Source organism: Kryptolebias marmoratus, linkage group LG11 (assembly GCF_001649575.2).
Source record: "Kryptolebias marmoratus isolate JLee-2015 linkage group LG11, ASM164957v2, whole genome shotgun sequence".
NCBI classification, from domain to species: Eukaryota; Metazoa; Chordata; class Actinopteri; order Cyprinodontiformes; family Rivulidae; genus Kryptolebias; species Kryptolebias marmoratus.
This window is the reverse complement of record NC_051440.1, coordinates 12,577,726-12,602,798: the sequence shown is the minus strand read 5'-3', so window position 1 is coordinate 12,602,798 and position 25,073 is coordinate 12,577,726. Positions and strand designations below refer to the sequence as shown.

The following is a 25,073-nucleotide window of genomic DNA, read 5'->3' as shown; positions in this document are numbered from 1 at the left end:
TAATTAGAACAGATGTAGTGCCATCCAGATGCCAAAAACAGGTGAAAATGTAACTTTAATGAGTTTTCACAAATCAGAGAAAGGTTTCACGAATCCCAATCATGGTTTTAATCATGTATCTGGAAGAGGAGAAGAATCCAGTCCAGGTTTGAAGTGTCTAGGATTTGTAGTTTTTAAATTAGAATCAATTAAAGACGCGGATGGTAGTGAAAAATTAGGTGGAATCGCCCTTTAGCTATTCGACGCTAGAATTTGATGCCAACTTCAGCGTCGTGTCGATACAACTATCTCCGATGATGTTTCACAAAAGCTTTTCCAGTAATCTGTTCTCTGTAGTCAGCGCACCTCCCTGTGTGTCCACAGTGCTGTGCTGTTGCTTCTTCTCGGAGATGCAGATCCTCCAACTCTTCTGGAAACCAGCAGGTAGCCTTTCAAAATTTCTGTAGACTCATCTAAAAGAGAGAGGTCTGAGAGAGAAATATTGATTTTGTTTGATGATGTTTTCAGATTACTGCTCATGTGTTTGTCCCAGAGAGACGTCTGTTCCCTTTGGCTTCAGCGAATACGACAGCAGACGTCTGTGTGCTCCAACCTTTGTTTCATCATGTGCAGTTCAACCAACAGTACTTTACTTTCCATCAGTACTTACCAACATCAGAGTCTCTGTTATTTAACTTAAACATTTGCAAAATGTTTCCTGGGTTGTAAAATGATTCATTTATGTAATTATTTCCCCATGTTTTCCAGCTGACCTGCTGGAGAAGGTGGGGGAGCTGGTTGATAAACTGTTTGACCTTGATGAAGAGTTAATGAAGAGCTGGATCACATTTCACCCACGTCAGGAGGAGGATGGTGAACGGCAGCTGGATGTCACTTCCTGTCTCCTTGAAGCAGCTAAACAGCTAAGGTGGGAACTGAATGAAAGAAACTGTTCTGGTGCTTTCCCTTAGGGCGTTTGAGGTACTGTGCTTCCTGAAGAGGTCAAATGAACACGTGCACATATTGTGGTCAAGTTTGACAGCAGTTACTGAGTGACTGAACAATTATCCTTAAAGTTTTCTAGTTTTTTCAGGTGCAAATAAGGATGCAGGATGTGTCTGCCAAGCTGCCAGAGAGAATCCTTTTAGATGAACATTTTTATTAAAGACAATCTGCACCAAAGAGGGGGCAGGTTCTGTTCTTTAAAGCACAGAAAATCTGATTGTTTCCATAATGTCTTCTTTAACTTCAAATTACGCCTGACTTTGTGTGCAGCACAAATCAGTTCACTCAACACAGACATGAATTATTTTGTGAGTGGAGCTCAGTGCCCAACACATCTCACGTGAAAGCAGTTTTAAAGAGTTTGTTGCATTTGTGTGTTTAATATCAACGATAATGTGTCATTTGTTATCAGGTTTGAAGGACCACAATCCAACAACATTCTAATGCTTGTGTTATCAGTAATGATGCATTTAATGCATTTAATCTTCATAGGTCAGAGAGTCCAGCTGGTGTAGAGGTTTACCTGCACATCCTCCAGCTCCTCACCACTGTAAAGGAAGGCCTTCAGGCTTTTGGTAAGCAGTTCAAGGTGTTTCACGGAGTTACTACAACTTAAGAGAAGAAGAGGGCGAGCTCTAATGAATACGACATTGTGTATTTGTTTCTTTTAGCCGCTCCTGATGGGCCGGGCAAATCTGTGTGGGACTTTGTCTGTGACGTTGTGTGTGAGGACGTCTGTCAGACAAATGACCTTTCAGTTGTTTTTCATGAGTGGAAGAGCGTGTTGGTTCAGACGTTTTCTGTGCTGCAGGCTCTTTATAGATGCCAGGATCAGTGGGGCAGCAGAAGTGATGCAAGTACGTTGTTTTTTCCATCCGCTCCACTGTTCTGCTGTCATTCATTTTACTGTAAAGGTGCTTTAGAGGCAGACTTCTCTAATTTATATCATTTTATCTACACAGCAAGCAACGGTCAGATGTTTACAGTAACCGTTAAGGAAACAAATGGAGTAAATAAAGTAGTGTATTGTTAATATCATATATGTTTGTGGTCTGCAGGTCTGCCGCTTATTGGAACCGTTTTCCAAGTGTGTCAGTACCACAGTGAGTGCAAAGATGAAGCCACAAATAAAGATGATGCTGAAGATGAGCAGCTTCAGGCTCTTGATGAGATCACAGCTGAGTTTCTTGCTGACCTGTGCAGTCAGATGTCTAAGGTAAGATTCATTAAGAGCTGCCCTTTTCAGCGTGCACGGTTTGATCGAATCATTTCATGAGATTTTTTAAGTCCAGGTAGTAAAAGCCCACTGTTCTGTGTATTATTTATTGTAGGATACAGCTGCAGATTTGATAAAGAACGGGTACCTGACAGAGAAGACTTGTCTCGCAGCTGCTTCCTGTTTACTTCCCAACTTTAAGACTTCAGTAAGTGCTCTCTCCAGAATGATTTATATAGAAACACCACATTCCACCGAGGAGCAAATGGTCTGTAATCACCTACATCTAATAAACCATAATTACAAACACACACTCAGGTCATTTACATATCATGTGGGTGTTGATCATAAATATCAATGTGGCCAAAATATACAGCAGTGTTAAGAACGGACTTGGAGTCCTTTCTTCCTTTTTGTTTTCCTGCGTGTAGAAAATTAAAAAAAGCTTCAGCTGAGGCTGCAGAGCAATGAGTGTGACTGGATGTCTCAGAGACGACGACTCGGTTTATGTCTGGGTTTCTAAAAAAAGTCGAGTCTTGTGTTCAAGACTGATTATTTGAAGTCCTCGTAGATTCTCACGACCGAATCAAACTCAGGTGTGCTATTTTGTTTTGACTTTAAAATTAAAAGGTTTTAAAACTTGTCAAACATATTACTAGTTTTAAAATAATTATTTGACAAACGTTTGGTTGCAGGAAATGATAGAACCACAGTTAATGAAACTCTTTTAGGTACAAGAAGCACTTCTTATCATGTCAGCTTTTTTAAATTCAAGTTAATTATACGTTAAACTATAGATCCATTGAGGTATTTTGCCCAAGTCTTCAAAGTCCAGTCATGTCGTACCACACTTCATACCACAGTGTGAAGCTGCAGCTGTAAAAACATTGAAGTGGAAGGAATCAGCTGAAATATTACGGCCTCTGTAAGCTTCTTGAACAGTGTTATTTTCTTGAGGATTTATTTTGCACCACCGTTACGACGTAGTTGTTATTATAATCTATTACGTAACCCAGGGGAAACTTCTCTGAGGTCACTGCTGGTCGTTAGATAATAAGCCACACCTCCACACAGCTTCTTTCTAAAATCGCAGCTTTCTAATATCTTGTTTTGCTCTAAACGTTCATATCAAGCTAAAAAAAAAGAAAAAAAAAGCACTGTGTTAAACATTAGTGGGTGGGAGTTGTTGGAAAATATTATATAACCAGATGAAGGCGTCAGCTGCGAGGCAACCCCATTAACACATACTTCTGCCGTGTTGAACGTTGTTTGTAAGTGTTATGAGTTTTGACAGTTTGCCGACGCCAACTGTTACGGTAAAGTTTCAAGACGGGCTTGAGTTTAAAGGAAAGCGGTACGTCTGAGTAGCTTTAGATCGTCTCGTACAAAAATTCCTCACTGTTGTATAAGTAAAACATGACTCGCTTTCCTCTAAAAGCAGATTTATTTTAGAGCTTGATGTAATGGAACTGCTGCCTCTGTGGAAACCAAACATAACCGTTCCACCCGTCTCCTTTCTCCTTTTTTCCAGTTTCAGCACCTACAAGAGGCATTGTCAGAGGTTGATCCCCATTTGGCAGATGTGATGAGGACACGGCTTCCAGTTTGAGGCTGATCAGAGTTCAGCTCTTATTCAGTCTCCCACCGCTGCTTTTTATAGCTGCCAGTATTTCCTCTCCAGAGAATCCTGCTTTGTGTCTGAATATTTGCATTTCCACTGCGGTTTAATAATGCTCACTATTAATAACTTTGTCGAGGTAAAGTGTTGTGTGTTTACTGCCTCTATTTTTGGACAGAACTGTTTTTGTACCAAGTGATTGACAGTATTTTTTTATTAAATAACATACAGTACGTGCTTACAGGCCTTTAAGAAGTTATTAATTTTAGGATGGAACCACCAAATCTACAACAAACAGTTTTTTTGAGAAGCGATATTCTCATTCAACTTAAAACTGGACACAAAGATTTCTGCACTTCATTCGCAGCCTCAGCACCATCAGCCAATAATCTATCTATCCATCTATCCATCTATCCATCCATCCATCCGGTGTCATGGGAAAGTGTTGAGCTTTAATATCTTCTAATGTAGCATTCTTTTACACCATTATGTCAATTTTTGAAAAAGGGTTTTATGAGGTTGAAAAATTATAAAAACAAAAAAACTTGCTTTTGTTCGGCTAGCCGTTAGTCTAGCCTGGATACAACTTTTTCCTCTTTCTCCGTACCCTGTGGTCTATGACTGATAATAAACTAACTATTGATAACTATTAGACAGAACATCTGTTTAAAGTTGACTGGACTGTCCCTTTCATAGTCCCTACTTGTTACAAATATATATATATATATATATATATATATATATATATATATATATATATATATATATATATATATATATATATATATATATACCACAGGTTGCAGTCCCCTGGACGAGGCTGGTCAGACTAAACTATTTCTCCAGACAGAGGTTGTTCAAACAATTATCTACAACAGATAAGATATTGTTTGTTTGTATCCTTTCCACAGAACCCCTCTGCAAAAGATCCAAACTCTCGCTTTAAGTGTAATAAATTGCTCCTCAGCAATTGTAACTACAAACTTCCTTTGATAATGAATGATTTTTTGGCAAACATTTCTTTTTCTTCCTTTTATACTTCTACGTCACCAAAGTTTTCTTGTACCAGACACAAGACACACAAAACTGCACATTAACATCTGTTTACATGTTTGTTTCTTCCAACACTGAACGCTTTCCAGGTGTATTTTATGAGTAACGATTTCCACATGAGACAAAATAGCGTTGAGTCGCCTTTTTAAGCAGATGAGTAATGGCACTAATGCTGATGACAACATCAAGTGTTTACTAAAGGGTGACAGTCACTCTGCGAGGACAAAAACAAAACGAGATGAAAGGCCTGAGCTCGGAGACAATAAACTCATTTGGTTTCCAAATGCAGTGTTTCACCCACTCATGGAGCAGAGGAGGAAAAACCTGCGCACTTCCAGCCAGCTTATGAAGGCCCTGTGAATATAGCAGCTTTTTAATTAAAGCCTGGATTGATATGCAGAACACTCTTTCTAATGGAAATCCCAAGGCGGTGCGGTTCTACGTGACAGACGGACAGCATCAGATGGGGGAGGTGGGGGGATTGTGGGTAGAAAAAAAAAAAGAAACGAGTCGCGCCTCGACGAGGCCTGTGATGCCCGTGGCTTTGTGCGTTTTGCACGCTGAAGAATTCTGCTCGGCCTTTCAGGTCCAAGCTCTGCCGCTGGTCTGCCTGCAGGCCTCGCTGGCAGCTGGAGTCACGTCACAGAAATCAGGTTGGAGCCCAGATGTTTCCAGCTGCCCCATCAGACTTCATCATCAAACTGTCGGTCTCCAGAAAAACCTGATTCGGTCTGACTTCATGAACACAGCACAGCTGCCTGTTGTGTGTTTAGTGCTGATGCTGATGTGAAATGGCAGCTGTTTAGTTTCTTTCCTTCTCGGCGAACAGGATTCAGCGTTCTTTACTTTTTGGTAACAAAAGGTCAATTTTTGTGTTGCTTTCCATGAAAAGTTACACACCATTAACTTCCCCATAACCTGGCAGAATATAAAGGTATTATTCAGGTTAATAATTGATTAGATTTGGAACTTTTTAAAAGCCCCTGGTTTCTAAATATTCAGTGTTTCTGTAACAATGTATCAGCATTAGATGAGAGATGTGGACAAACGTTCAATTTAATGACTGCTGAAATCTGATGAAAATAAATTGTCTGTCAAAAGTTCAATTAAGCAGAGAAAGAGCTAAAATGAACAAAACAGTAGCTAAATAATACATGAGCAAAACCATATCTAAAAGCTAAAGTAGGCAAAATCGTAGTTAAAAGCTGTATTAAACAAAACCACAGCTTAAAACTAAAATCAGCAAAAACCATAGCTAAAAGCGAAATGTAGCAAAATAATTGTTAAAAGCTAAAACTAGGAAAACAGTAGCTAAAAGCTAAAATTAGCAAAACAGTATTTATAAGTTAAAATTAGCAAAACTGTAGCTAATGACTTAATGTAGCAAAATTGTTGTTAAAAGCTAAAATTAAGAAAACAGCAGCTAAAACCTAAATTTAACAAAACAACATTTTAATTGCTTAAATTTAAAGTCTGGATTCATTTCAATGAAACCTAAGAAGTTTAATAAAGTTAAATATTTTAAGATGTATAAAAGTTACAAATACCAAAAGTCATAGCACACATACCCTGAATGAGTTTAACATTTTAAAACCTGAATAATTCAAACATCTGAAAATACGCTGAAGTAGTTTGAGGAAAAAGACAATCTCAATACTGAAGCAACATTAACAAACTTCTAAAAAGTAGAATATAGTCAGGCCTGTATAATCATCATCAGGCCTGTTTGTAGAAGAGCAGGAGGGATGAGGAGTGATGAAGATCACATGTGCAGCCTCACGTAGCCTCTCTGGATTCTTGTCTCATTCGTCAGCACCTGGTCAAGGTGTGTTCATGAACACACACGATGCTGTAGGTGGTGCAATCAAAGCTCTGTTCAGCTCATTTCCTGAGTTCCCTCGCTGTATAGTTTGTGTCAACAAATTAAATGAAACATGAAACAAACTCACAATGAAACACCAAATAACTGGATTTAATTGCATCTATAATTTATTACTTTTGGTCTATACTCTATATATTTTTGTGACCAAGAAAAATGGAGCGAGAAACTATAGTTTCTTTTTTTATAGATGTGAACAGATTCATGTTCAGCTCATAAGATTTATATGGTTTGATTTCGGCTTGATTAAATAAAAAAATCAAACCTTTTTAGAAGAAACATTCATTACTGTTTGTTAAATAGTTGAAACCTCTATAAAACTTTTAAATCCTGTTTATTTTGAATGGGACAGGTGTTCCTGGGAGCAGCTCCAACCTGTCACCATGCAGCATTATGCTGCTGTTTGCTCTGCGATGAAAGACTTGGATCTAATTAAGGAGATGCGTTTCCGCCGCAGGAAGTGTGCGTAAGCAGACCATTCACTGCTCTGATTGGTTAGATGTCAAAACAAAGCTCGGGATCAGCTGAAAAGACTGGAAAACTGTGGATGAGGTGCTGTCAGAAGGCCTTGAAATTCTGGAAATTCAAACAGTCGTGTTTTGACCAGCGGAGGAGAGGGAAACCAGATGTCCAGCTGAAGCAGAACGCAGACGTTCTGTTTTTGTTCTGAGAACACCTTAAACCCTGTGGAAGAAGTTCATGAAAGCAAAATGCAAGGATTCACAAATTATTTAAACCATATAGGCTAAATTAAATGAAAGTTGTATGAAGGCAATATAATAAAAATGCTAAGTTTTTAAATGAACTCGTACATTTTTAAGAATGCAAAAACTCAGACATATGAATTTCTAATAAAGACTATTTCCCATACATTGTTTTTTTTTTAATCTAAATAAATATTAACATGTGTTGTGTGTGTCAGCTCACTTTGGGGTTTAATTACCTGATTCTAAGCTGTGGTAAGGACCAAATGATTCCCATCTATGTCCTAATATATAAATCCTTATTTCTAAATGAATAGAAACATCTTACAGTCATCTTATTTTCATTTTTGATACCATTGAGTTGTTTCAAAAAAAATTGGGGCCACAAAAGCATTTAAAGGTTGTGTGTAACACTTAGGAGAGGGACAACTGTGTATACAACTTCGTATCTGCCATCTCTAACACATATTTACATGCCTCATTCATGAAATTTGTGACTAGTTTTTGTTTGTAAAGAAATCTTTCAGCTCAGTCCCTTTTAGGTACATCTTTTGTGCTGTTTGTGTACTGAATGTGTTGAAGTGCTTATGTTGTTCATTTTTCTGTCCTGTCAGAGGTGGCACTAACAGGTCATGCCTGTCCCACTGAAGCTACCACCACCACCACCGTCGTGGCATCTTATGACTACCAGTGCCCGAGCATCCAGGACCATGGCTGAGATTAGTCGCAGCTTGATGCTCAGACGCTGAGAGTAAATCCCTCTGATTGGAGTGAACAGAACTGGGACAGACTGGCCACAGTGAAGCGCAGACGTGTGTGTTACAAAACCCCAGGTGTGAAAGTCATTTGGGTTTGTTGCATCCTTAAAACTTTCACTGGAGCATTTAAAAAGTGGTTGCCAGCCGAGCATGAGCCCTCCCTGTGGCTGGTTTAGTCAGAGGTAAGATATCGCTAATGTTTGGCTTCAACAACTACCAAATTTCACTTTCTAGCAGGTGTAGTTCTCTTTGACTTGGAAAGCAAAATAACAAAACAACATTTTACATATTATATAATAAAGTCAATCATTTGTGGATAAGACACTCAAAAGTAAACTGGCTTAAACTGATTTGTAATATAACTACGATACTGTGTCCTCATTGTTCTCAGGTATAAAAAAGAATAAAGAAACAATTCTATTTCATGCTTTTAATAAACAATTATTGATATTTTGAGAAAACATGAGCATGAACGTTAATACCCTTGTGCATTTATTTAAACACAAAAAAGGCACGTTGTGAATGTTCGCCTTAAAATTTTGACTCTTTTATGTGATCAGTGAATGCACAAACAATGTAATGTGGAAAAAAGTTCCTGTTGGTGTTCAGATGGGCTACTTTGGTTTAGACTGGGCTTAAATTTTCTCTTGAAAACTGCTCACTAATGCCTGAAATGTTGCAACATGTCTTTTCATCCTTGAAGCTAACAGAGTAAACCACATTAGACCTTCTTATTCCTGCTGCACTTTTTAGTTTAAAGCTTCTACAACTATCCTCTGAGTGCTGGAGCTGAGAGGTATTGTGAGGTAAAATTATGTTTGTTGTATAAATAGTTCAAAAACTTTTGAGGTTGGAAAAAGAAAAGATGTTTTTTTTTGTTTTTTGTTTTTTTTGTGCAAAATGCAGCGTGACATCCAAGAAGCGTCAGGCTTTAAATGAGAGAGATGGGATCCAGAAGCTGTCAGAAGATGAGAGGATCAAAGCCACAGGCGGAGTGTCTGCGTCACAGAAGTGACATCTGTGAAAATGAAGTTAGGAGCTCGAGCGCTCTTCATCCTCCACGGTGACGAGGATTCACGAAAGCCACAGCTTGTTTCTGAATCCTGAACAAAATCTCACCAACAGCGTTCATTGACCTTTGATTTTCCATGTTTCCTGTTTTGTTGATAAAGTAACTCACAAAAGTTACATGTATTAGTTCTTTGTGTTCATAAAGTGCTGAATGCTTGGAAGGTGTGCTAAATTATGCAACTTTGTAAATGTCTGAAATTTATACTGGTGCTAATCAACAGCTGTATTATAAATGGGATAATTACTCTATATTTTTAAATTAAACTAAAGCAGTGTTGTTTTATTATAAAGCAACAACATATCATATATGTCGTACTCCACTGGCACTAAGCTCCCCATAGTCCACCCGTTAGAAAAACATAAGAATCACACTAAATCACTTAAAATGAGATAAGGAACTTGTGGAAAATTTTGGCAAAATGGGAAAAATAAAACAACATGAACTCTTCAAATGAGGCTGAAAAGTTCTGTTTAAAATATATATATATATATATTTTTTTTTTTTATGAAGTCATTTCACCATTGCTTTTAAAGCTGCTAGAACTAATTCTCTTGACTGGAACTTATTTTCCTAACTTTTCTACCATATTAAAACTATAAATTCATTATTTGCTTGAGCATCTGTATCTTGTGTTTGACAAGGTTTAAACAAAGGTGTGACCTGTGACCTTTAAATCAATAGAGATCATCTTAGACCCATGAGGTGTCCAGCTGTGCAGTTTGACATTTCACACAATGATTTTGATTTTGACCAAGGGTTCCCCTGTGGCCTTGACTTTTGACCCCAAAATCAATAGGAATGCCCCCTTACCCATGAGGTGTCCAACTGTGGAGTTTGACCTTCTTAAGTGACACGGTTGCAGAGTTATAGCACAGACAAAGTTTTCACAAAGAGGTGACCTGTGACTTTGATCAAACCCGTGTGTGTGTGTGTGAGGGGGGGGTCAGGTGTTGGGATACTCGTGAGCTCCCATCTGAGCAGGTGGTGCATGTTTGTGTGTATGTGTTATGAGCAGATGCGGGGATACTCATAAGCCCCACTTGATTGTGTGTGTGTGTTCTTCTGAAACTTGTAAGGAAACATCACATTCAATCATGTAATTACTGACAGGACTCTGGAAGAGAACCCTGGTCCTTCTCTCAGTGGAAAGTCTTTATCTGTGTGTTCAGGGACTAAACTGAACAGAGCTGGTGCTCTCATAATGAGCTGCCCCTTTAAATTAATCTCTTTCTACACTCCAGTTCTCATTGCTAGTGTCAAACACCTGACAGCAGATCTGGGTTCAGTTCCAGACGGGGAGGTGGGGAAGCTCGCTTCGCTGCCTCCTGGGTTGTGTAAAGCGTGGCTTCATGTCACGGGTGACTCATAGCAGGCCCACCTGAGACAAACGGTGTGTAAATCAGCCACATGTTCCCCTGGATGAGAGCTGTGACCGCAGCTGACAGACTCAGACGCCTCTCCTGTCCTGTTGGGAAGGTGACCAAAGCTTAGAGAACAGGAGTTGTTATCTGCCTAAATGAATGAGGCCTCCCTCATCTACTGAAGCCGCTGAAAGCCTTTTCTGCTAATTGTCCTGATCTTATTAAAAGGTGCAGATTGGCAAAGAGAAGAAAACACGCAGATTAGGCCTGTTGTTGTATACACAGGGAGGTCAAAGAAGCTTAGGGGGCATAGGAATGGATTTTTAAAACACTTGGATCCTCTTAAACTTGACCTTTTTTCACTCTAAAGAAGTCAACAAACAGCAGCAAATATCTGCTTGTATAACTATGAGCCAACAGTAATCTGTCAGATCTGCTTTGATAAATGCTTTCAGATTAAAAAAAAGCATTGTTTCTCAAATACATTTTAAATGTGCATTTTGTTCCATTGGTCAAATCTAAACGATTGATGTCATTGAAGCTGTTTCAGGCAAGAAAGAAAGACACCCCTTTTTTTTACCCCTAATGACGTGGGAGGCGCTGCTCCTTTTCCATTTGCTGCTGTGGAGCAGATTATTGCCCCCACCTATTTCTCTGGGTGGTTAAATAGCAAAGCCCGCAGCTTCTCGGGGTAGGCAGACAAGACATTAGGTTTGTTGATTCCAGCTGAGTAGGAGGTAGGTTTAAAGAAAAAAAAAGCTTCTAGGAAAAGTGAAGCCCTTTAACATGTACTCCAACAAAGTTGAGGGACCACGCCGAGGAAGATCCTTTGACTCCATGAACATAGGCTTTGAGGAAAAACTCCTGAACAATGAGGTGAGGCAAGTTTCCAAAAGGTAAAAACATATGAGTAATTATAATTACGTTAACTGTAAGGAGATGTGTGGGACTTTTTGGACTGTGGTGGGGTGATCAGTTCCGGTTAAGCTTTCACTTTGTCGTCACTGCAGATTAATTTAAGCCGTTTTCTTACATTGTAGTTTACGTCAAAGGTTTAAGAGGGTTAAATAATTTAATTTTATGGGATATGTGTCGTTTTATTTTTCTCTCTTTTTTTAAATCTCGCACGTGAGCATCAGATGAGATAACCCGATCAGACGCTGACAGCTTCACCCAGGGGGATAAAAGGACGTATTTTATTTAATTCATTGTTAAATTAGATGTGCACGTGCTGTTCAATTTTAGAATTCCAATTAATCATATTACCCTTGAGGAAATGCACAACTCTTACACGTTTGTTTAAAACCACATGAACAAAAATAATCCAATCATACTTAACAAAAAATGAAAAAATAAAAAGGATTCAACTTTATTTTTTAAGTTTTAAAGCCTTTCCATTTCCGTTTACATGTTGGCTTCGGTGATTAATGTCTGGGGGAGCTAATAATAGGCTTCCTCGCTCTCCAAATGAGATTGCTGTAAGGCGATTCCTTGAGACAGAGACAAGTTCATCTTCATTAAACCGAGACGCGAAGAGTCTGACCCCCCCAGGGAGCGTCCTGATCCAGTCTGACCGCGCACTGATGCTTTCAGGGACCAGGGTTCACGGGAAACTGCTCTGCCGCGCCGTGTGCGCGGTGTTGGAAGGGCGAAACATGGTAGGAACGGGGTTTAACTCGTTTAACTCGCTTTAAGTAATTTTTTTATCTAGCTGTAGTCCCTTTTTCCACGGCGCAGTTTAAAGATTCAAACCCAGGACGTATTGTGTTTTACGCACGGCTTCCCAACTTTACACAACATGAAAGCCCGCTGCAGTCAGCGCGGACAGATTAGTTTTTTTGTTGTTTTTTTTTTTGTCTGTGCTGTTGCTGCAGGCTCACTTGTGCGAACCTGTCGCGGGATTAGATGAATTTTCCCCTGGCGTGTGCAGCCGCGCGTCAACGTGAGCGCGCTGTCCGAGATGCTGAAACTGACGCCAGCTTCCTTCAATCTCCTCCAGCTGCACAGCGCATCGCATTTCTAATCCCCCTTATCCCTTCCCTTCTTAGAATACAAAACTACATGTGGCTACAAATGCCGCCAGGTTTGACTCTTACTTCCACTGCGCCACTGCTCGGTGCGCGCACATGCAGACAAGATGTCTAAAAGGATCCCCGGATCTCTATGCTCTTAAGTGATTAGAAGTTGTGCATTCACGTCATTACGCGCTCGGGCTTTTCAGTCCTAACAAAAGCACGATGTGAACGTGGAACACAGATTCATGTGTGACAATCTTTGCTTTTCTGTTTGTTTGTTTCTTTATTTGAACTCAGATAAACAAATCAAGTTTCACAAAGATTGAAGAAAACACAGAAAAGAAGAACACATCAGAGAAAGGAAGAGCAACTGTCATCTTTTCCCTCAAGAATGAAGTGGGTGGACTCGTGAAGGCGCTTAAACTCTTCCAAGTAAGATCAATTTATCGATCTGTTTAAAATGTCTTCCTTCTGTGGTCATTTTTTGTGTCACGTGTCTGATTTTGTGTCTATTAGCACACATCTTATTCAGCAATCTAACAAAATCAAAAGTGGCAAGCCTAAAGTAGGTTTATTCAATCTGCTTCCTGCAGGAAAACCATATCAACCTTGTCCACATTGAGTCCAGAAAATCTAAAAGACGCAACTCCGAGTTTGAAATCTTTGTGGACTGCGACAGCGACCACGAACAACTGAAGGAGATCATCCAGCTGCTTCGGAAGCATGTGAACGTGGTGGAAATGGACCCTCCAGATAACTCCTGCCTACTTGAGGAAGGTGAGACAGCGATGGATAAAAATATCTTTATATGTTGTGTTTTAAACAGAATGTTTAACTCTTTTGTCTTCTTTTAAATGTTGTTTTTCAGAAATCTATGATCTACCTTGGTTTCCAAAGAAAATTTCAGACTTGGACAAATGTGCTAACCGTGTCCTGATGTACGGCTCTGATCTGGACGCTGACCATCCGGTAGGATATCAGATTGATAACTGCTTGAAAAATTTTTTTGAAAAACCCAAAATAAAAGGCATTCCTGTACATGTTTGTTTATCTTCATCAGGGTTTCAAGGACAATGTTTACCGGAAAAGGCGAAAGTATTTTGCAGATCTTGCCATGGCCTACAAACAGTATGTTTCTGCATTTTTAAACATCAGTTTTCGAACTTCTGGAGCTTATTTTTGCCTTGGTGCTTAAATCTTTTCTGTCCTTTTCCCAGTGGGGACCCCATCCCTCGCATCGAGTTCACTGAGGAGGAAGTGAAGACTTGGGGTGTTGTGTACAGGGAGCTCAACAAGTTGTACCCCACTCACGCCTGTCGGGAATACTTGAAGAACCTGCCACTGCTGTCTAAATACTGTGAATGCAGGGAGGACAACATCCCTCAGCTCGAAGATGTGTCGCGCTTCCTCAAAGGTAGAGGGTTGATTCCCAGAATAGAATCGTTCTCTTTGGTGTTAAATATCCTAATATATGTGACTGAAACATCTTTTCAGAACGAAGTGGCTTCACCATCAGACCTGTGGCAGGTTACCTGTCTCCTCGGGACTTCCTCGCTGGTTTGGCCTTCCGTGTTTTCCACTGTACCCAGTATGTCCGGCACAGCTCCAACCCCTTATACACCCCAGAGCCGTGAGTAATATTCACTGCTGTGTACAGCTGGAGAAATGTGTTTCAGCAGAGGGCTTGCTGTAAGCATGTGTAAATTTGTTTGACCCTAAACACTTAAATGACTAATACCATAATACCAAATCAGTGCAATTAAATGTACAGCACATGTTGTCTTATTGGAATATGGTATATTTTGTGGACAATATCTATAAAATTGCAATCATGACCTAATGCTGATCTGCCCATCTTTTTGTAGGTTTTAAATGGATGTAAAGTTTTGCACACAGACAATAACAGTGCAGCTTTACAATGTTCAATCATTTAAAAAAGTTGTTGGAATTTAAACACATGCAGCACTAATGAAATTTGTTTCTATTCATTTTTCAGTCATTCTTTATGTATTTGGACATGCACACGTCCCTCGCTGCAGCACCTTCCACAGTCTTGCTGCTATGTTTGATTATATGCTGTTAATTTTAATGCAAAGCCTCCTGAGCTAAAAAAAATCTTTTCCATTTCACTCAAAGGGACACATGCCATGAACTGCTGGGTCACGTCCCTCTGCTGGCAGAGCCCAGCTTCGCTCAGTTTTCCCAGGAGATCGGTCTCGCTTCCCTCGGAGCCTCGGACGACTCAGTCCAGAAACTGGCCACAGTGAGTGTCACAAGTTCAGACGATTCAAACCTCACTGAGAGACCTAACATTTAAAATATCATAGCCGCTTGTGGTTTATTTTCTTCTGTGTTGCAGTGCTATTTCTTCACGGTGGAGTTTGGGCTGTGCAAACAGGAAGGGCAGCTGCGGGCGTACGGAGCCGGCCTGCTGTCATCTATCAGTGAGCTTAGGGTAAGACCAGCAGGCAACTTAGTACACAAGCCTATTTCTGACATTTTGCAATTACATTGTCCCAAAAGCTGTAAAGTAAACATTTCATAGAGCACACAGTTTTTACTGATTTTGTAAGACTGGTTACAATTAGAGCATTTTCACTGAAAATGATTAAAGAATATGCAACATTTTTACATTTCTATGGTGTTTCTTTTTTTCTACAGCATGCTCTCTCTGGTAATGCAAGGATAATGCCTTTTGACCCAAAAGTCACTTCCAAGCAGGAGTGCATGATCACAACATTTCAGGATGTCTACTTTGTGTCCGACAGCTTTGAGGAAGCCAAAGTCAAAATGAGGTGCACTTTTTTTTGTTTTATTCTCAGAAATTGTATCCTAATAAAACCGGTGAGAAACTGCAGTGTGAATGCTGAGTGAACAACATCGCTGAAATTTTCTGAAGAAGCTAAAACAGGTTAAAAGTTGCAAGACACTAGCTAAAAGCTAAATGTAGCAAAAGCTTAGCTAAAAGCGATACAGTAAAAGGCTAGCTAAAAGTTAAAGTAGTAAAAGAGTAGCTACAATTAGCAAAAGGCTAGGTAGAAGCTAAAAGCAGCAGAACTGTCACTAAAACCTATAAGAGGACAAAAATAGAGCCAGCATGCTGAAGCTGATTTCAAAGAGAACAATGTGTTTGAAGGAACTGAAGAGATCTCAGTGAATTTCTATGAGGAAGAACAATTGTAAATAAAGGTAAATAGTTTGAAAAGTATAAAAATTACAAAAACTGAAAGTCAAAGCACCTATCTCCTGATCAGCTGAAGGTTTTGATATACAAACGGCTAAAATAACACAAATTATGCAGAAAAATAAAAGTGTGAATGCTGAATCAGCATTGTGCGAATCAGGATTAACATGATAAAATGGTTTTATGTTAACCAGAATAACATTTTGCACATAATTTAAAAAAAAAGCTCATTATGTGTTCTTTTTGTAGGGAGTTTGCCAAGACCATCAAGCGTCCCTTCACAGTTCGCTACAACCCCTACACCCAGAGCGTGGACGTGCTGAAAGACACTCCCAGCATCAACAACGTGGTGGAGGAGCTTCGGCATGAGCTCGACATCGTGGGCGACGCTCTCAGCCGGCTCAACAAGCATCTGGGCGTCTGATCGGCCCACACTTCAGCTCAAGTTGCAGCCTCCTGTGCTTGCCATGTCACCCCCAGCTTCGCAGTAGCTTGTGCACCGTCTTTGTCAGCAGTACGATGAATGTACAACACTTTGTGGCAAAATGTTGTGTCCTCCTCACTGTATGGCTTACAGCATTTACAGGTGATGTGTTTAGTTTTTAATGTCAGTAAGTTCCACAAACCCAAAGAGCTGCTTAATCTGAGGCACTTTTTTTGCTTCCATTGTGTTTGGATTGTACTGGATTCTGTATCAACGTGCTTTCATGGTACTTCAGTACACTTTAATAACACCCCCAGCTGTTACAAACACTTAGATGGATTCTTCCAATTGATAACTCTGCTTTCTGTACGATTGTGTGATTTGTTTTCCCTCCCCCTTCTACCATTCAGTGATAAAATGTTTTGTGTTTGTATTTTTTTGTTGGTATTTGTATCCTGGTCTACTTTGTGTGCTGTTGAAGGAAATTATGAAAGATGAAACTTTAACTCACCAGTGTTATAAGAATGCTTTCATAATTGATTATGGCAGATTTGACCATCATACCCAGTTTATTTTACAGAGATGTTTTGAACTCTTCTTCAAGTGAATATATCTGTAGTGATCAGTATATTAAAACATTATTTTTCTACTGTTAAAAAATATGTAGAAGATGTAACTAGGCTTGTCTGTCACACTGAAAATAATAATAAAAAAACTCAACTGTATCTTTAAATGTTTTGCTTCTTATTTGACCAAAGACTGCAAGTTTTAAAAACAATCTTTCGAAACAGAAATCAGAGCGAAACAATCCCTTTTTCAGTGATCTGCTTTACCTTTGTCTGCTGTACTTTTTTCTGCCAGCAACAACCTTTGACACATCACTGACAAGAAAATAATAATTCAAACTAATAGATTCACGAAATGAGTCCTAAAAGTTCAAGATTAATAAATTCTGAATGGCATTTTACACAACATGCACATTTATATTTAGTTAAGATAAACCAAATTAAACAAACTGTTTAAAACAAGCTAACTATAAGCAAACCTAGAACAAGAAAATTATTTGAATATTTAAACATTTCCTTGCTGGTCATCAGAGATGAAATCATTAGATTTTCAAATTATTTGAAAACGGTAACAATTTATCTTATTTTCAGGTTTTACATTATCTCTAACATAACTCTAACTAATCTTACACACAGTTTAAAAGTTATATTTAAATACATGAAACCTGTCTAAATGCAGTGAAGTACTTAATGTAAACTCAACAGTAGCGTCCTTTACGACACTGTCGCAAATCGAATCGGTTTCCTTCGCTTGGGTTTCCATGGAAACACCCTCACGGCTTGAGTTTTGTTTACACACTTGGGTAAGTTTGTTGTCTTATTTTTAATAAATTGTGTAAGTTTTGCGTATCAAGCCGTGCACATATATTATCTCAACTTCGCACTTTCTGTAAAAAATAAAACAAAAACACGTTAATACGAAGTTTATTGTAGCATTTTTGCTAAAGTTAGCCAAAACTAGCTCCATCGCAAAGCACAGCAAATCCCAAACAGTTTACATTTCACTAACGCTTTTAGCAGCGGACGTCGTGGCTTTCCTTTGTGATAGGACCAATATGTTGTCGTTTCTGTCAGGGAGCCAACAGCTACGGACAGCTGGGTCAGGGACATGCGGAGGACCAGTGTGTCCCCCGGCTGTCTGACAGCTCAGCACCGCAGGGCAGGGCAGTGCGGGCGGTGAGCGGCGGAGGGGGACACTCCGTGGTCATCACCGGTAACTTTAGGCTGATTTCACACCTCTGGCTGTCTGAGTTGGTTTATTCTTTTGTTTTCTTCTCAGCAATAAAAAGAAAACTAATCCGAATCTATATTGTGCCTCCCACTAACTCAGTTAGGAAATTATTTTATCTTAGGAGTTTGTTTGTTGTTATTTGTTTGTGCCAAATGTCCTATCTATGCCAAAAGGGATTCATTTGTTTTTCACATCAGCCTATGACCATCACAGGCTGTTTTTCTTTGTTTATGAATAAAAAAAGAAAATCATCATCATAGGGTTTACTATTTTGTAGTAATCGTAGTTTTATATGTAATTCAAATATAATTGAGCAGATAATGGCAGAAAAAGAGGACCTGCTTTCATAACAGGTGTTAGATAAGTGCAGGTTAAAGCACTTTTTCTGCTATTAATCTTTGAGTCAAATGTTTGCATGATAAAAGTGAAACTGATCTTTGAGAGTTGTCGCTTTTTTTTTTTACATGATCTTCCTCTTTTATTTTAGTCCATTAAACACTGTGTTCAACTGTTTCCTAAGGTTTGTGGTGTGTTTTTGTGTTGGACAGAGACTGGAGAGGCGTTTGTCTGCGGACAGAACAACAGAGGCCAGCTGGGACTCGGCCACAACACTGACATCTCAACCCTTCAGCTCTGCCCCGTCTTGAATCAGAGAGTCACAAATGTAGCCTGTGGCTGGGACTTTACTCTTTTTCTTACTGGTGAGCACTCAGCGTTATGTAAAACCAGGCCTCATTTATAAAAACAAAACAAAACACGTACTTTAACGCTATACTCATATGCTGCAGCTAATGTAAAAAAAGAAATAAGCACAGCTTACGCTGTAGGAGGGGAGTCATGAGCTGGATGTCACATGTTGCTTTTGTAATTAGCTCCTTTAAAATGCTGTTCGCCTACATAACCAACAGTGGACCTATGTTCCATCTACACTTTGTTTGGAGTGTAAATATGAGGTTTTATGATTAGGACAGACTTTAGAAAAACACTCACTGTAGGGCTGCTTCAGAAATGAGGTCTCAGGAAATTATTTCTGTCATCAGCTGCTGTATGGAGATGACAGTCTGTTTAATTTTTAGAGAATAATATTATACCTTTTGTGTCTTAACATGGAAATCTGTTTCAATATCTTCCAAGAGGTTAAGGCTGATTTAAAACCATAAAAAAAAACTAGAAAAGGCCATAGCATCATTAAAAAATAGTCCACTGGTGTTACATAAACCACTAAAATTTGATCAATTGTTTTTTTGTGGCAACCCCAACATTTCCACAACTCTGTTCATTAGTTTTTAGGTAATCTTGCTAACAGACAAACAAACATAACCTCCCAGGAAGAGGTAATGAACAACAGATTAAGTCTTCTGGTTTTATTGTAGGAACTTAAGCAGAACATGAAGCAGAAATGCTACCAACAGTTGAAGTCTTATTTACACACATTTTTGTTTTCCGTAACAACGACAGATTATTGTCAGCTACTGGCGTGTGGCTCTAATGCATTTGGACAGTTGGGTGTTGGAAAGACAACCAAACAAACTGCTGATCTTCTGGCTGTTGAGGTGAGCTTGTGATGTCAGTGCAGTTTATCTTGTATGAAGTCAGGGTGTTCGTAGTTCAACACATGTTGTAACTCTTATCGGCGCCAAACTCAAACTACAGTTTGTTTGTTTGTTTTCAGGGTCTGAAAGAACCAATAGTGAGTGTTGCAGCAGGACTTCGACACTCACTCGCAGTCAGTGGTAAGGTGGCATCATTAACTGTCTTCATATTTTCATTTAGGAGTAAAAAGCCATAACTCATTTCTTTCTGTTTAACTTGCAGACTCGGGCTCTGTGTATCAGTGGGGAACTGGTCTTTTCAGTCATGCCAAACGAGCACTCGGTCCACACCCTGTTCCATCACACCTGTGCTCTACGGTTCCTTGTTTGGTTCCAGGTAACGTATGCTGAGCAGAACTAATAACGGCAACATAATGAATGGTTCGTTTACTTTTACGCTCGCGATTGAAAGACGTGACTGATCTTTCTGTCCACGCCGCAGGTCTCAACAAGAGAAAGCCGCACCTGGTAACAGCAGGTTCAGCTCACTGTGTGTGCCTTACAGGTAAGACAAATAAATCCCAAACAATTCCAGGTGCTGCCTAACAGAAACCAGGCTGACAACTTACCTATAGAAAAAAAAACCGGCATGCTTTTGTTGGACAAACCATACAAGGTTTGTAGGAAAAAGAAGAAAAGTACCAGAGAGACTGTAATCCAAAATCTGATATTAAACACATTTTTTACAATTTTCATTGTGAGTAGTTTTCCACTTAATGCTGGCCTACTGTTTGTTCTGAAAATAGTTGATAAAAACCTCTTGGTTGCTGTTTGGCCTTCCTGCTTCTGTCGGATAAACAGGAAGGTTGTTTTTGTTTATGCAGAAGAAGGTGATTTATTCCTGTGGGGAAGCAACAAGCATGGCCAGCTGACGACACCGGAGCCCTTTCTGCCCTCTCCCACTCTCCTGAAGCCATTTCTGTTTAATTCAGAGAAAGTTCTGAAGGTTTGGAGTGGCTGGACACACATTGTCGCTCAAACAGGTACAAGCACCGTTGTGTGTTATCGTCCTTTTGTCTTTTGGTTTTGCTCCTGTCTGCGTGTGCGTTCGTCTGTTTTAGCAAAACATCTCATGAACCACTGGATGGATTTTAGTGAAACCTTCAGAAAGTAGCCACTAATTGAACATCTGCAACTAATGAACTGTTTGAGTCAACCCAATTCAGTATGGCTGTCACAGCTAATTGACCTTAGCCCAAACAAAAATGGCTATAACTGGTTTTTTTTGTACTGATACTGAGCTAACATTTAGTGTGATAGTAGCTGAGACTTGTCCTCAACACATACTCTGAGTGGCAAAACATTTCACAAGATCTTGTAATTTCATATAAGACATCATTTATAAGCTTTGAACCAAAATGCCCTTAATGATAGCATTTCTCATCACGAAATGATCTTAGATTGAAACTCTGGCATGAAAGTTGGTGGCCAGATGTGCATTCGTTCAAGGAGTGCTTGGCATTTAATTTAAACGGTGTTTCTTGAACAGCTGCTCGCTCTGAATCTGTTTTAGAAAGTGGCAGAGTATTCACATGGGGCAGAGGAGATTATGGACAGCTGGGGCGACGAGTCTCGGTCAGTCAGAAAACGAAGCAGCACTCAGGCGGTTCTGCAGCAGAAGGTGGCAACCAAACCAAGGATGTTTGTCTCCCTGAAGAGGTTAGAGTCCTCAATGGAGCAGCACAGGTGAGATACAGTATGTCAGGGTTTATAAATCTGCAGATGGAATTACCTTTTTGCTATTCATATCTATTATGTGCTTACTTAAATTAAATGTTCCATTAGCTTTGAGTTTGAGTTCAATGTCTTCTTCAGTCCAGCAGGGGGCGTCAAATGACCACGGAATAAAAACAGTGGCTGAAGGTTACTTAGTATGGAGAGAAACATGATGCTTTCTGAAAAAAACAAAACAAAAGCTGCATGATGTTTTGCTTCAGCATATCCTGCATACAGAGCACTCATATTATTATTTACGCAGAAGAAAGAGAACCACTTTAAAGTGAAGGCAGAGATCTCCTTTCCCGTAATGGTAATTATTATTGCAGCAGTTAACCTGTGGTCCTAATGGCAGCTGTGTGGAGGAAAATCGTTGACTATAAAGTGGATGTCAGGGACGAGCGAGGGGGCGGAGAGTGCTGGATCGTTCTTCCACTGAGTTACAGATGACTGCCGATGCTCTGAGCTGTGTCAAAGTGTAATCACCTCGTGACTGTGTGTCTTTGGTTGTAAGGCAAAAATGCAAGATGAATTAACTGAACGGGCTACAAATCTCTGAGCCCATTTCAGTCTTTCAAATACTGCGTTAACCACAATGTATTAAATGGAACTGTCACAGTTTACGAGGCAGGTGATCATATCAGGAGGAGCATCTTTCAATTTTCGAGGGTTATGAATTGACACGCATTTATTTTTCTTATCTGAGTCATTCAAACTGAGACGGAAAGCATGGTTTCTATCAGCGAGACATTACTATTTATTAGTTCATTTGGTAAATGGAGAAAAGAGGAACAAAAAGCCAATAAAATTTAAAACGGTTTTGGTCTTTAATGTTGCTACCTGTAAACAGTTGCATCAGCTCCTCTGTAAACCCAACAATGTGTTTATTTTTTTTACCTGTAAGAGTTTCTGCTTGTTATCATGTAATGAGGAACTATAATTAGATACAGCTGTTAAATTTACAAAAGGAATTATCTAATGTTAACAGCAAATGTGTGTTTGGATGAAATTTAGCTCAGGTTGTTGAAGCAAAGATGATTTTATTTCATTTTTAAAGTTTTTTTTTTTTTTTCACGTATTTTCTCCTTCATGTTTGTAATCCCCCAAAACAAATCCTGAATATATCCGTGTTAATTGTGTGTTTTCAGAAAGCAGTTTGAGTCTATTTTCATCCTTTTTCTCTTTTCTCTCTCTTTTTTTTTACAGATTTCTTGTGGATCTGAACACAACCTTGCCATTGTAGGTGAGTCTATTCTCTGTTTTTCCTTCTTCTTCTTTTGTTGTTGTTGTTGTTGTACCTCAACACATGACTCAGAACTGCACCAAACGATAAATGGAGAGGATTTATTATGGCAAATTAGAAGGAAATTGTGAAATGAATGCCTTTTCAGACATTCGCTGCTTTCCATCTGACTGCAGCTGAACACATCATTATACCTGAACGATCACCCTGATGCTTTCTTTCCCCCGTTTTGCAACAATAATTTATTCTGCTTCAGACCTTCGACATTTGTGCATCACTTTCAGCACAGTGCAAACATTAGCATGTAGGAAGAGGCAATGGGCTAATTTTGCAAATGACCTCCTGTGATTAAATGAAAGAAAACGCTGTTCAAACTGTCTTACTTTAATGTTTTCTCTGCCACATTTAGCTGCAGCACCAAAGCATTTCTTCACCACTTCTGGGTCTAATAATAAAAAAAGAGAAAAATCTGCCAATCTCTCATTTGGCTGATTTATTTTCTAGAGAAAAGAAAGTAACTGTACAGAGTTTTGATTCCTGTTGAAGTTTCTCGTGTGCAGTGATGACGATTAAGATGGTTTAAGTAAAAGATGTTTTTGTTTTTTTAATTAAGAGTTAATAATGTAGTTTAACTGGTGGCCCCTGGGTCATGTCCTGTCTGTGAGCTCTTTCCATCCAGTTCATGAAGTCTTCCGGTTTTAATAAAAAGGCTCAGCGTTCCTTGAAGGAAGTGTATATTGTTGTTTTTCTGATCTTGGCTAAATGCAGTTGTAAAATGTTCTGCGTAGTTGTCTTTGGAGCTGGAGCAGCAGCACCGTGTTTGTTTCTATCAAAGTCTCTCTCTTTCTCTCGAAAGGAAAACAAGCCCCGACTTTTAACAGCACACTGATTTAGTTGCGTTCCTTCAGACATTAATGTTATCGAACTCAAAGCTCTCGTGTCAGTTCATTTTTATTACCATTCACTGTATGCATAGTGATTCATAAGTAAAGACACAACAAAAACTTCCCAGTCGAAGAAAGTGGAAAACTGTTAAACATATGAAATGGCATCTGTTAATGACAGCAAAAAGTGAAAGAAAGAAAACCGGTGAGCCATAACTAACAGAAAAGGGGCTAATCAACAGCCTGAATGTTTAGAAAAGTTAAACTCTCCGCTCCATCTCTCCTCTGATATGTTTTAGAAACAACCACAGCACGTTTGACACGCTAATATGAATCTTTTTGACAGTACTCGTCATTTTCAGGGAACTCGGGATTATACCTGTCTAACACGCCGTTCGTTTTTGCGCAGATTGCAAATATGTGTGCAGCTCTCCTTGCGATTGACTGGAACTGAATGAAGTCGTGTGGAACGGTGGTTGAACGTCGTCGTTGTAACGAACTGATGAAGCCAGTCAGGTTTTTGTAGCTTTCGTCTGCAAAGAGCTTTGTTGGTTTCTGTAAGTGCAAGTGGTTGAAACACGAGACGCCTCTTTCGGCCCGACACGGCTGCGTAAAGGAACACAGAAGACACATAGGTGAGACGAACCTATTTCAGCTCATCCTTCTTAGAGAACTAAAGAGTCAGGAAGGGCACTATCTAATACATTATAATTATACTGCAGTGTAAAAACGGAATCCGAGTAAGGCTGCAGAGAGTTTTTGAGGTCAGCTCTTTGCTCTGTGGCTCTTCATCAAGAAGTAATTACAACATTCCAGATGGATATCCTCGACAGAGGCGATTACCCGAACAAGCCTTCGAAGGAGCAAAATGAACCACATTTACAGGCATAGTTTTTTTTTTTCAGTCAAATGGTTTGAGAGCAGTTCCAAACCACATGTGCACTACAGCCACAAACAGTGATTAGTGATCCGAAACGCACATCTCATCACAACCCTGTAGAGACTTATTGTGCTTTCATGAATCTTTCCCGCTTTTCCGAAGTTTCATCCAGCAGGACGAAACATTTCGGTAGTAAAGTCTCTCCCATTAAATTTTGAACACTGACCCAGATTTTCACATCAGCATGAATAAAAATACCACAGATGAACGCTAAAAATGCAAGCGCAGAGTTCCATTAGAGAGGAAACTTGGACGTGGCTGGTGTAGCTACATGCATACACGCCACCCGCTTTCAATCTTCTGATCAGCTGTGTAATAAGAATGATGGTCATGCTGTTGCTCAATAGATAGCGGCGACTGTCCATGTTAATAAAAGTTGGCGGTGAGCGCTGTTTTGTGCTTTGTAAAGTTCATTCAGTAGATGCAGGGCCAGTAGAGGAAGGGCTCGCGTGAACTTCCTTCCATCACTTCGCTCCTCTGCCACGCTCCCCTCTGTTTTCCTTTTTTTTTCTTCTTCTTTTGTCTCAGCTGTGGTGGCAGGAGCAATGAAATAGCAAAACAGGATTGGAAGCAGAGACCCGAGTGCTGCTATTTCTGGTGCTGAAGTAGGTCAGGTGGGGGGGGGGGGGGGGG

The 25,073-nt window shown here is 39.6% G+C and overlaps 3 protein-coding genes across 7 annotated transcripts in view; all 3 read left to right on the top strand.

The window, feature by feature from the left end:
• Nucleotides 1–4,059, top strand: part of saal1 (serum amyloid A-like 1) — a 7,653-nt gene extending 3,594 nt beyond the window's left edge. For 2 of the 5 annotated variants that reach the window (XM_037978250.1, XM_037978248.1), the window contains exons 6-13: nucleotides 337–423; nucleotides 508–641; nucleotides 748–907; nucleotides 1,477–1,559; nucleotides 1,656–1,841; nucleotides 2,043–2,200; nucleotides 2,316–2,408; nucleotides 3,732–4,059. In XM_037978250.1, coding sequence (XP_037834178.1) covers nucleotides 337–423; nucleotides 508–641; nucleotides 748–907; nucleotides 1,477–1,559; nucleotides 1,656–1,841; nucleotides 2,043–2,200; nucleotides 2,316–2,408; nucleotides 3,732–3,809 — 979 coding nt within the window. In that variant the 3' untranslated portion in view covers nucleotides 3,810–4,059. The remainder of the gene's footprint in view (nucleotides 1–336; nucleotides 424–507; nucleotides 642–747; nucleotides 908–1,476; nucleotides 1,560–1,655; nucleotides 1,842–2,042; nucleotides 2,201–2,315; nucleotides 2,409–3,731) is intronic. The other 3 variants (XM_017405655.3, XM_017405654.3, XM_037978249.1) reach the window with 3 other exon arrangements.
• Nucleotides 4,060–11,351: 7,292 nt separating this feature from the next.
• tph1a (tryptophan hydroxylase 1 (tryptophan 5-monooxygenase) a) lies at nucleotides 11,352–16,993 on the top strand. Its single transcript, XM_017405571.3, has 11 exons — nucleotides 11,352–11,521; nucleotides 12,958–13,092; nucleotides 13,254–13,437; nucleotides 13,529–13,629; nucleotides 13,721–13,788; nucleotides 13,878–14,074; nucleotides 14,155–14,290; nucleotides 14,797–14,923; nucleotides 15,020–15,115; nucleotides 15,322–15,455; nucleotides 16,094–16,993. The coding sequence occupies exons 1-11, from the start codon at nucleotides 11,432–11,434 to the stop codon at nucleotides 16,266–16,268; spliced, it is 1,443 nt and encodes a 480-aa protein (XP_017261060.1). The 5' UTR covers nucleotides 11,352–11,431; the 3' UTR covers nucleotides 16,269–16,993.
• A 561-nt stretch (nucleotides 16,994–17,554) lies between these two features.
• sergef (secretion regulating guanine nucleotide exchange factor) overlaps nucleotides 17,555–25,073 on the top strand; it is a 9,873-nt gene continuing 2,354 nt past the window's right edge. The window contains exons 1-10 of the mRNA XM_017405900.3: nucleotides 17,555–17,637; nucleotides 17,909–18,047; nucleotides 18,614–18,766; nucleotides 19,524–19,618; nucleotides 19,738–19,798; nucleotides 19,881–19,994; nucleotides 20,100–20,162; nucleotides 20,482–20,640; nucleotides 21,171–21,343; nucleotides 22,580–22,616. Of these exons, the coding sequence (XP_017261389.1) occupies nucleotides 17,596–17,637; nucleotides 17,909–18,047; nucleotides 18,614–18,766; nucleotides 19,524–19,618; nucleotides 19,738–19,798; nucleotides 19,881–19,994; nucleotides 20,100–20,162; nucleotides 20,482–20,640; nucleotides 21,171–21,343; nucleotides 22,580–22,616 (1,036 nt within the window). The 5' untranslated portion in view covers nucleotides 17,555–17,595. The remainder of the gene's footprint in view (nucleotides 17,638–17,908; nucleotides 18,048–18,613; nucleotides 18,767–19,523; nucleotides 19,619–19,737; nucleotides 19,799–19,880; nucleotides 19,995–20,099; nucleotides 20,163–20,481; nucleotides 20,641–21,170; nucleotides 21,344–22,579; nucleotides 22,617–25,073) is intronic.